This window comes from Chanodichthys erythropterus, chromosome 21 (genome assembly GCF_024489055.1).
Source record: "Chanodichthys erythropterus isolate Z2021 chromosome 21, ASM2448905v1, whole genome shotgun sequence".
NCBI lineage: Eukaryota > Metazoa > Chordata > Actinopteri > Cypriniformes > Xenocyprididae > Chanodichthys > Chanodichthys erythropterus.
Genome location: NC_090241.1, coordinates 5898790 through 5910424, shown reverse-complemented (window position 1 = coordinate 5910424; position 11635 = coordinate 5898790). Strand labels below are relative to the sequence as shown.

Genomic DNA, 11635 nt, shown 5'->3' with positions numbered 1-11635 from the left:
AGGTCAAATAACTAACTTACAATTTAAATATCACTGAAATAAAACAACGTCGGCGTTTTAACTGTAATTTAGAATTTATTTCACCACAATACAGTCCAAAGATCAACATTGTCTGAAAGAGTAGATTTAATGACAGGACGTAATGTGTGGAAGAACTTTCAAAACATAAATTCTAATTTAAAAATATTTAAACTTCAAAACACTTCACAGATCACACAACTAACCAACAATTTCACAAATTTATCATTCAATATTTGTTCTATATGAAAGGCAACAGAGTAAAACAGACACATGACTGGTTTCAGACACTGTATTGAGCATCATAGGTTTAAACACAATTTCAAAGCAAACAAAAACATAAGACTATGCCTTACACTTAAAACACGAGCAGCACTAATTAATGTGTAAATCATTGGTAAACCCATTCTTATGCAAATTGTTGCATTGAGTTGAACTGAATTGGATCATTTACTCAAGAACTGAATGAAACAATAGGCCTTATTCGTGAAACAGAAGAACAAATTTGTGTAAATCATTCTTAAAACTATTCATACATAAATCGCCCCATTGAATCGAATGTAAGAATGGCTTTACACATGATTTACACAGATGTGTTTGTCTCTTGTAAGGCTGTAAGGTCTCCTTTTCTGTTTGTAGCTGGTTTCCAGAATAACATTTTTGTAAGTTATAAAGCAAAGGAGACGCTGCTTATGTTCCCATGGTGATCCTTAAGTAAAATGACGGATATGCTGTGGTCTTGGCATCGGAGAAGATTGTTCTATGCCCCTGCATCCGAGACGCAGGCGGAGTATCTGTATGTGTAGAGTTTGTTATCTGCTCCTCCACTCAAAATCAACTAGAGAGAAAAGCAGACAGAACAAAGAGAAAATGTGAAACACCCACAGAAACATCCTCCAAGTTTAAAAGGTCTCCAAGTTAAACTGTTAAAGACGGTATAAAAATGCAGTTCTTTCCCATGTTGATGTTTTTCCTGTTGAAGTAGGAATAGGCTCATATCCTTAAAGCCATAAAAACACCCTAGACCAGTGGTTCTTTGCCCAAAGGCCCTCCTATCTAAGCTGATATGTACCTCTGGTACTTCTGTTGTAACAAAAACAAATAAACTCAAATATGTCAGTTTAATGTAGATCTTTATTTTTAGCGATTTTAGTATTTTAATTAAGATTGATAATATAATTTTTAAATTTAAAACAGTTTTAAGACTTATTGGGGCCCTCTGGAAGTTTGACAAGGCCCCCTAGTGGACCCCGGCCCCCTGGGTAAGAACCACTGCCCACCACAACGTCTACAACGGATAAAAGCAATGAAAACATTTTCAAAATGAATACATTACAGGGATCTTCATCTTCATAAACAATTGAAAAAATGTTAATTCACACAAACCAACAAATCTTTTGCGACTATGGAAATTGCTAGTATAAGACTTAATAGCTTGTCAAATTTGCCCAAAAACATGCCATTTTTGTGTGTCCATTTAAATCCAAATGAGCTGCTGCTCCCAGCCCGCTTTCCAGAAGAGGGGCGGAGCTTTAACAGCTCACTCTTCGGTTGCTCAACAACAACAAAGCTGGAGAATCTCACGCAGCCAAAATGAGGATTGTCAGTAACGCCGTTCAGCCTTACATTGTTCAAACTGGAGTTGGACACTAATGGAGAGACTCAGGAAGACGTTACTTTTAGAATACAAATGGATGTTTCTGAATGGTTAGTGGATACATTTATGTAGTTGCTGTGGAGTTGATTCAACTCATCGACTAGCATGTGCCTTTGCATTGAACCTTGAGCGTTGTAATTTTGCAGATGTTGCTGTTTGAGCATTAAAAAAACATTACACACTAACTAAAGTTAAAGTGAAATAATCAACCACCCCTTTAAAACATGGCAAATAGGCTAAATCAATATGCAAAATCACCTTTCTGACAGTATGACATTTACAGAAAAGCAGAAATATAGCGGTTACCCCAGTAACCACGGTACACAAAGCAGCGCTGCGCAACTTTCTGTTTTCAAATAGTCATTCAGATTTTAGTATTAGCTATGGCAGTGGTTCCCACACTTGTCCTGAAGGATCCCAGCACTGCACATTTTGTATGTCGCCCTTATCTGACACACCTACTTCAGGTCTTGCGGTCTCTACTAATGAGCTGATGAGTTGAATCAGGTGTGAGAGATGAGAGAGACATCCAAAATGTGCAGTGCTGGGGGTCCTCCAGGACAGGTCTAGGAACCACTGAGCTATGGCATTTATGGAAAACACCATATACAAGAGTACAGAAACAAGAAAGCCATTCTAGATTCTTCATCTGTTATTCATTTAGACACTTAGCAAAATCCTCTGTTCGTAAGCACCCCCCAATTCACAGATTTATGTAACAGCAGCAGCTCTCGGCATGTGACCTAAAGCATGAATCTTAATGGTTAGCCAATTTTCTTCGCAGTACGATGGAAAAAAGATAAAAACACCCATCCATAAAAAAATCCAACGAGTTGATGCAGATGGAATGTGTCTGTGAACAGACACATTAAAATGTTTATCTCAAATGGTCACCAAACCAAATAATCATCTTGGTGTGAACAGGCCTTAAAGTCGGCATGAAACAGAAGTTGCGATAGTCTTTTCATTCCTATTGTGATGTATATCTGTGTAAAATGTAGGGCGGGACTTGTTTTTGTCTGGGAATCGATTGGGTGGTTGTTGTTTGCTATTGCTGTGATCTCATGTGAGTGACAGGATGCCCCGCCCTTGCTCCGAAAAACAGAGAAGAGAAGTCATTGCAAGAGGGAGGGGAAGTTCTTCTGATTAAAGATTATAAGGCCACAAGAATAAAAAAAAATAATGATGTGCATGGATAAATCATTTATAATATTCCATATAAAAGAATAACTGAATTGTCCATTTTGATTTCATGGTGACCTCAAAAGCCACAAACCTCCCATTGTGATTTCTTGGGATATTTAAAAGGTACAATTTGTGATATTTTTTTCCGCTAGAGGTCGCTAGAAGCCTATTCAAAACAAAGGCGTAGTTTGATGACGCCAAGTTTTAGAGCGGAAACTTGGGACATGTGGTCTCCATCTCAACGGACGGTGCAAAAGAATAGGGATTGGAGTCTGGAAGAACTCATGTTCGTTGATGCGATTATTAACGTTACTGTAGTATGAAGCAGAGCAGGACCGAGTGTTGTGGAGCTGAACGAGGAGCTGGAGCGATTGATCAACACACGCCTCACGAGCAGCGGGACTTTTATTATGACACAGTCGCCGGCGCCGCTTCCGCTTTTCCGGTCATGAGTTTACGGGAGCTGTCCTTGTCGACAGAACCAGCGGCAGATGGTAAACAGTAATTATGTTCCATAAATAAGTAACACAATCCACCATAAAACGTGCAAGAAGTAAATAAGGAACTGCTTGAAGCAAGCTAGTGGTTTGCTGGACGTTTGACACTACTTCCGCATTTGTCCACGGCACTGTTGTCATGTGGTTTCTACGTCAGTAAAGGCAGTAACAAAGGGAACTGACGTCATTGACAGGTGACTGCACTGCCCCGTGTCACTGTTTAGAATGGGAATTTTCTCATGATTTACAAGTAGTTGAAAACATTAGAGATATTGTTAGTAATCAGCTGGACAAAATATATATCACTAGCCTAGTGGTTTTTGGATATTTTACTGCAAACATTTTACATATTGTACCTTTAACAGTGCTAGTAAATCACAGACAAATATTTGAATGGTTTGTCGTACCCCATTCTCTGTCCAGTCAGCACACAGTACTTTGTCTTCATGGGCAGCAAGATCATACAGTGGAGCTTTACAGCTGTAAAGAAGAAACCAACACTGTTAGGGACAGACATGCAGGAACAGGATGGTGTTGGGGTATAATGTATCTGTGAGTCACACACCTCCTGGTATCCCACAGTTTAACCACATTATCCAGAGATCCTGACACCAGCTGATGTTCATGTGATGGAGACCACCTGACCGCCGTCACCCAACCATTATGGGACGTCAGTGACAAGAGAACTAGAGAGCCATCTGGAAGAAAAAAAGTGAGATGAGCAACAAAAATATCTGTTAGTTTGAGAGGGCATCATTATGTGGAATCTCTGAGTCACCTTTAGATCTTGGGTCCCACAGACGCACATGTCTGTCGGTGCTGCCCGAGGCCAGACGGCGACACATTGGAGAGTATGAGATACAGTTGAAAACCTTACTGCCCGTCTGCAATGCAAGAACATCAGTCTGAGAATCCAGCAGCCCTTGTGTGTTTATTTTTCATTTCTTAAAATACTTTCTCCTGACCCAACTTGCTTAGTTTTCCCAAAAAATACAATTCTGTCATTAATTACTCACCCTCATGTCATTAACAAACCTGTAAGGCTTTCATTCATCTTCAAAACACAAATGAAGATCTTTTTGATGAAATCTGAGAGCTTTCTGACTCCTGCATAGATGAAACTGGAGCTTTGACGTTTCAAAAAGTTCAGAGATAATGGAAAACTAATCCAAATGAATTGAGAGGTTCAGTCCCAATTTTCTGAAGAGACTCGATCACTTTATATGATGAAGAGATTTAATTTAGGCTTTTACTCACATATAAATATTGATCAGTGAACACACTGTAAACAGACGCTCAATAAAACATGAATGATTTCATCAAAAAGATCTTCATTTGTGCTCCCAAGATGAACGAAAATCTTACGGGTTTGGAACGACATGAAGGTGAGTAATTATTGACAGAATTTAATTTTTGGGTGAACTAACCCTTTAAGATCATTTAATTTGTTCAACCAATGGGAGAAGGGAGTGTCTGGGAATGACACTAGTGGTGCAAAATTCTTGACTCTCAACTTTATCTATTACTACTCTTTTCTGAAGAACTGGTGCCACTCACTAGCGTACTCTTCTGCCCACCAGTCTCTGCATCCCATAGACGGATGGTATGATCCCATGATGCACTGCACAGTTCTTCTGCATCCATCCAGAGCACTGAGGACACTGCCTCATTATGGCCAGAAAGAGTCATGAGGGGAGTCTAGAGCAGAACAAGAAGAATTTATGAAACCGCAAACCTGATAGCAAGAGTCTTGAGTCAAGAACATGCATAGATCCTCACCCGTGTGAGCCCCATCTGCTCCGTTTTCTGTTTTTTGCGTGGCCTGTTGGGTTCCTCCATTTCATCCTCTTCCTCTGTTGGCACTGAGAACAACAATAGAAGCCTGTTTTTATAATTGTATTGCTAGAGACCCTTTCATTGTTTTCCTTTTTTGATAGTGGACATTTTTCCCTTGTCCTTCTGAATTAGTTTTCACAGAAAAGTTTCTAAAAAATAAAAACAAAAAACATACCTGCTGACCATATCTTAAGCATTTTGTCCCATGAGCCACTGCAAAACTGAAGAGGAAAAAAAAACATGAGACAGACATTTGACTAGCAAATCAAATTAAAGGGATAGTTTCCCCAAAAATGCAAATTTGATGTTTATCTGCTTGCTCCCATCCAAGATGAAGGTGACTTTGTTTCTTCAGCAGAACACAAATGATGATTTTTAACTGCAACCGTTGCCGTCTGTCAGCGGTATAATGGGAGTGAATGGGAACTTCTACTATAAGAGTAAATAAAACTTGCTTAGACAAATCCAAATTAAACCCTGCGGCTCGTGATGACACATTGATGTCCTAAGACACGAAACGATCGGTTTGTGCGAGAAACTGAACAGTATTTATATAATGTTTTACCTCTAATACACCACTATTTCCAACTGCGTTCAGCATTCGGTTAGTGAGGTCTGATAACGCTGGCAACGGCAGTGATGTCTCGCGTGTATACTTCAACGAGTGCTAGACATCACTTCTGTTGTCAGAGCGCGATCAGACCTCACTAAGCGAGTGCTGAATGCAGTTGGACATAGTGGTGTATTAAGAGGTAAAAATTATATAAATAATGTTCGGTTTCTCGCACAAACTGATTGTTTCGTGTCTTAGGACATCAATGTGTCATCACAAGCCGCAGGGTTTAATTTGGATTTGTCTAAGTATATTTTTTGACTCTTATAAATTGTGTTACCATTCATTCCCATTATTTGACTGACAGATGGCAACGGTTGGAGTTAAAAATCATCGTTTGTGTTCTACTGAAGAAACAAAGTCACCTACATCTTGTAGGTGCCTCGGGGGTAAGCAGATAAACACCAAATTTTCATTTTTGGGTGAACTATCCCTTTAATAATGTTATTTTTGGTGCAAAATTATTATTATTATTATTAATCATTCATTTTATTTTTATTCATAAGCGCCTTTCATAAGGACACATTATAAATAATAAAATACATGAACAATAAATAATTATTACAACAATAATACACAAAAGCTATGTCAATCAATCAGAATAAGTTTTTTAAGACGTGATTTAAAAATTGAAAGACTAGAACTATTACGTATATCTTGAGGTAAGGTATTCTAAAGACTCGGAGCAGTACAACTACTATTATTATGAATAAAAAAAAAAATAAAAAAATTAAAAAAAAAAAAAAATATATATATATATATATATACACACACTACTGTTAATTTTTTGGGGTTGGTAAGAATATTTTAATGTTTTCATCTCATGCAGGCTGTGTTTATTTGATCAGATACAGTAAAAACAGTAATACTCTGAAATTTCATTAAAATTTACAATAACTGTTTTAAAAAGTTATTTATTATTGTGATGCAAAGCTGAATTTGCAAAGCATCATTACTCCAGTCTTCAATGTCACATGATCCTTCCGAAATCTTTTTAATTTGCTGATTTGGTGCTCAAATAATATTTCTTTATTATTATCAATGTTTAAAACAGTTGTGCTGCTTAATATTTTTGTAGAAACCAATTTATTTGAAAGTGAAATCTTTTGTAACATAATGAAATGTCTTCAATGACTCTTTTGATTAATTTAATGTATCCATGGTGAAAGAAAGCATTTATTTAAAAAAAATACATCTAGTACATCAACTAGTGAAGACAAACAGACAGAAAGACTAGCAAACACACACAAACCTTTGTCCTAGAGGGGTCAACGGCAACTGTGTCTACACTTCCTGCATGTCCACGGCAACAGTGTCGGGCCTTCACTTTGTTCCGTTCGGAATTCCACTCCCACAACATGATTGTTTGATCAAGAGATGCCGTCAGGAGCAAAGAGCTCAGACCATCTAAAAGCCACAGAAGCATCAAGAGAACCAATTCAGAAACCTCATACATCATTAGTTCTCTTAAACTTTCATTCAGATTCACATATAAGTACACATTAGGCATCTCACACTGGTAATCTATCAAATAAATGCACTTATAAGTTTCTAACCTCTTTTCACCCAAGCTACATCCTTCACAACATCAGTGTGTCCAGCCACAGTCATCACAGCCTTTCCTTCCATTGACCAAATCCGCGCAGTCTTATCATAAGAGCCTGTGAGGATCCTGGGCACAAAGCAGAGAAACGACTTTAAGAGATCAGCCATAAAACTTTCTAAGCAAATCGATTTTTGACTTCTGTTTAGAATGTTTTGCATGAAGCGCACCATTCAGAATCTGCCTCCACCGAGCTGATCCAGTCATCATGCATGATACACTCCTCTGGCTGTGGGGCTGTGAACTTCTCTACATATTCTATTTCCACCACTTCTTCCTGTAAACACACACACATACAACACAGATGAGCATGTAATCATATAACAAACATGTTTTTGCATGTTGAACAGATTAGCTGATTCACTTTCACAGCAGTTTATCTGTTAAAAGGCACAATATGTAAGATTTTTGGATTAAAATATCCAAAAACCACTAGAACAATGTTATATATTTTGTTGACTTATGTACTTGCATTATCCCAGATGTTTCCAAGAATGTTTAAATCCAGAGAAATGAGCAATTTTAACCAGGACACAGAGCGTGTGTCTGTGCATTGCCTATCAACGACATCATACCTGCATTACTCTTGATTTTTTGTTTGTAGAAACCATGGAAACAACAAAGATGCTTTAATATATTATGTTTTAATAGACAAGGGAACAACAGTTTGAATACATTTATAGACATAAAACTAATCATTGTTCTATAGCTCAACACATTTAGTCTTAGTGTTTCAATCTCATTTTCTTGATTATATAAACATGATATTCTAATATCAATCTAGCTTACTGCAGTGTGCAACAAGTGTCTCACAGCAGCCACCGAGCGAACACAGAGTAACGTTACAATTTCATTTTCAAAACACTCAAATGTATCTAATATGATAAACAGCACTGCGTTACCCCTCATACGCTTGACTGGAAGAAGCAGAAGCGACGAATGTGGCATCATAAATGTTCCTCAAGCAGGAGAACTTTTATTATGCCACAGTCGCCGGCACTGCTTCCGCTTTTCTGGTCATGATTATGAGGTAACACAGCTCTGTTTATCATATTACATTTGAGTGTGTTGAAAATGTTATACATTACTCTGTGCTTTCTCTCGGCTCCTGCTGTGAGACACTTGCGGTAAGATAGATCAATTTTAGAATATCATATTAAATGCTGGATGGCTTGTGTTGATAAATGGCATGGAATTAATTTTAATATATATTGTATGATGGAGAAAATTCTGTATTACTGAAAATAAAAATAAAGTTGCATCTGATTATGTTATGTTAGCTACTTGACAAAATAGTTTTTTTCTCTGAGGCATGGTAAAGCATGGTACTGCAAAAAAAAAAATCAAGAAAATTAGATTTAAACAAGACTAAACGTGTAAGCTATATAACAATAATTAGTTTTCTGTCTATAAATATATCAAAATAGTTATTCCCTTGTCTATTAAAACATGTAATATATTTAAACGTCTTTGGTGTTTTCATGGTTTCTACAAAATAAATCCGGAAACCGAGGGTAACGCGGGTACGACGCAATTGACAGGCGACTCCTCACACGTCCCGGAGACTTGGTTAAAATTGCAATTTTCTCATTATTTACAAATAGTTGCAAATATTTGGGATGTTGTAAGTACTCAAGTGAACAAAATATATAACACTGGCCTAGTGGTTTTTGGACATTTTACTGCAAAATTCTTACATATTGCACCTTTAAGCTAGTCCTAGACTAAAATGCATGTTTGAGCTGTTTTAACTGAAAGCAACTTGGACTGACATATCTTAAAATATGTCAGTGCCATTGTTTTGTCTCAAGATGCACACCAGCCATGTTTTTTTTCTAGGGTACATTTATAAAAACTACTTCAATACCATAACTGAACTAAGGCCTAATCCTGGCTTAGGCTAAGCCCTGTCTGTGAAACCGGGCCATACTGTTTTTCACCTATTATATAGCAGAGAAGTATATGATTTGGGATGCAGCCACTGTCTGAATGAAATGGAATGCTACTGTCAAGTAATCTAACTGGAGTTTGCAAGTTTCGTGTGCATTCAGTATCAGAGTAAACAGACTGTAGGTGGTCTGTAGATGCGTGTAGGTGAGACTACATTAAATGCATTGCCATACCGTTGAGATGTTCTCTGTCTCCATGTGATTGGCCAGTGAAGTGCGGAGAAAATGTCCTTGAACCAGGAAATCAAACTCAACATGTTTGTGTCCAGCTGTAAAAAGAGAGATAAATTTTATTAAAATTAATAAATAAAAAATACAAGAAAAACATAACCAAGCATAGTATTAAGGTTATTATTAGATTCCACACAAATTATGAAAAGTGATATTTACAGTGGGCAAGTATTCTGCACCATAACAAAGGTAAAAACAGGTCAAAATGAATGACTGGTAAACAAGTTCACCGTTCTTAGCTTCCAGCAGCTTGTTGATGACACCACTGAGATCCGCCACCTCAGAGGCAGCAGGGATGGAGAACGGAACATCATCTATCAGATACCTACAGAGAAGAGCACATTACATCCGATACAAACACAGCCTACCATTTTTATCATATGAACACTGTAAATACTACTAATCAAAAGTCAGCTGGATATCTCTTATCTAGCTAACGTTAAAGCTAAACGTTTCAGCTACCAGATATACTCACTTTTTGTTTTCGGTGAAGAACCGGGCCTGTAACTGCGACATTTTATCTTATTAGAAAGCAATAATTTAAAAAACACATCTGATTACTGGCGGACCTCACTCTGTGTGGAGACACTTTGCCACCATGTGGTTCCCAATGCGTGCGTGTGGAAGACATGACAGTCATCCGCAGAGCAATCGATGACCGACAAATGTGCTCGCAACTGTTTATGTCTGAGTTGAGCTCCAAATTGACTGGATTTCCAGTGAGGAAAAGATTGTAAATAGACATTTTCAGTATGTTTGTTACAGTGCAAACCCATTTAAAATATCATTTTCAGTAGATATTTTTATTATCTCAGTTGTTTCACATACACAGCAATGAGATACACAGCAGAACAATTAAACATTTTCTCTCTTGCTTCTCAGATCTTTTTCCTATTTAAATATATTTGACAAAGTAATTTATTCCTGTGATGCAAAGCTGAATTTTCAGCATCATTACTCCAGTCTTCAGTGTCACATGATCCTTCAGAAATCATTCTAATATGCTGATTTGATGCATAATAAACATTTATGATTATTTTCAATGGTGAAAACAGTTGTGTACTTTTTTTTTTTCAGGATTCCTTGATGAATACAAAGTTCAAAAGAACAGCATTTATCTGAAATACAAAGCTTCTGTAGCATTATACACTACCGTTCAAAAGTTTGGGGTCAGTACGAATTTTTATTTTTATATTTTGAAAAGAAATTAAAGAAATGAATACTTTTATTCAGCAAGGATGCATTAAATCAATCAAAAGTGGCAGTAAAGACATTTATAATGTTACAAAAGATTAGATTTCAGATATACACTGTTCTTTTGAACTTTCTATTCATCAAATAATCCTGAAAAAAAATATTGTACACAAATATTTTGTACAATTGTACACATTAAATGTTTCTTGAGCAGCAGATCAGCATATTAGAATGATTTCTGAAGGATCATGTGACACTGAAGACTGGAGTAATGATGCTAAAAATTCAGCTTTGCTGGTCAGTTCAAAGTGTCTGAATAATCTTTGGGTATAATATGTCACAGTTTAGTTTATTTTGCTATCCTCACTTACAGAAATGAACTGTAGTGTCCTGCACCCATTAGTAAAAAATTATCATATTTTATATATATCTCTATATATATATATATATATATATATATATATATATATATATATATATATATATAGTTGAAACATGATGCAGGTTTATATGATGTATGTATCAGATATGTATCAAATTATGACATTTTTTTTTCTTATTTCATTCTATTATTTCCCCTAAAGAGAGGAAATAATATCACAATCTAAATATGTATATATAAATATGTGTTTATATCTTGAGCTTTGAACTTTTGGGAAACATTATTTCGAACATTAACATAGACTAGTTGGAATTAGTCTTTTTTTACTTCTGTGACTAGAAACTCTAAATGCATAGTTCAAGAAATTGTGCAAAAACAAAGGAACTTTGTTCCATTTTCCTGCATTCTTTACAAATAAGTGATATCTTGTTAGCCAGTAGCAGTTTGACAGCAGATGGGATAAGTATACC

At 36.5% G+C, this 11635-nt stretch overlaps 1 protein-coding gene across 1 annotated transcript; it reads right to left on the bottom strand.

The window, feature by feature from the left end:
* Positions 1-67: 67 nt before the first annotated feature.
* On the bottom strand, positions 68-10236 carry wdr12 (WD repeat domain 12). The gene is made up of 13 exons (XM_067373283.1): positions 10065-10236; positions 9820-9914; positions 9533-9627; positions 7580-7686; positions 7363-7478; positions 7059-7213; positions 5369-5414; positions 5137-5219; positions 4915-5055; positions 4136-4241; positions 3923-4055; positions 3765-3837; positions 68-856 (listed from the first exon to the last, which is right to left on the bottom strand). Exons 1-13 carry the CDS (start codon positions 10103-10105, stop codon positions 779-781), a joined length of 1269 nt encoding a protein of 422 aa, XP_067229384.1. The 5' UTR covers positions 10106-10236; the 3' UTR covers positions 68-778.
* Positions 10237-11635: the final 1399 nt, after the last annotated feature.

What these genes read in the sequence shown, in the direction of transcription:
- wdr12 (XM_067373283.1), bottom strand. Translation starts at nt 10,105, where the DNA reads ATGTCGCAGTTACAGGCCCGGTTCTTCACCGAAAACAAAAA. An exon ending in TTCTTCACCGAAAACAAAAA is followed by an intron (nt 9,915 to 10,064) that starts GTGAGTATATCT and finishes TCTTCTCTGTAG; the next exon opens with GTATCTGATAGATGATGTTC. An exon ending in AAACTGTGGGATACCAGGAG is followed by an intron (nt 3,838 to 3,922) that starts GTGTGTGACTCA and finishes TCTTCTTTACAG; the next exon opens with CTGTAAAGCTCCACTGTATG.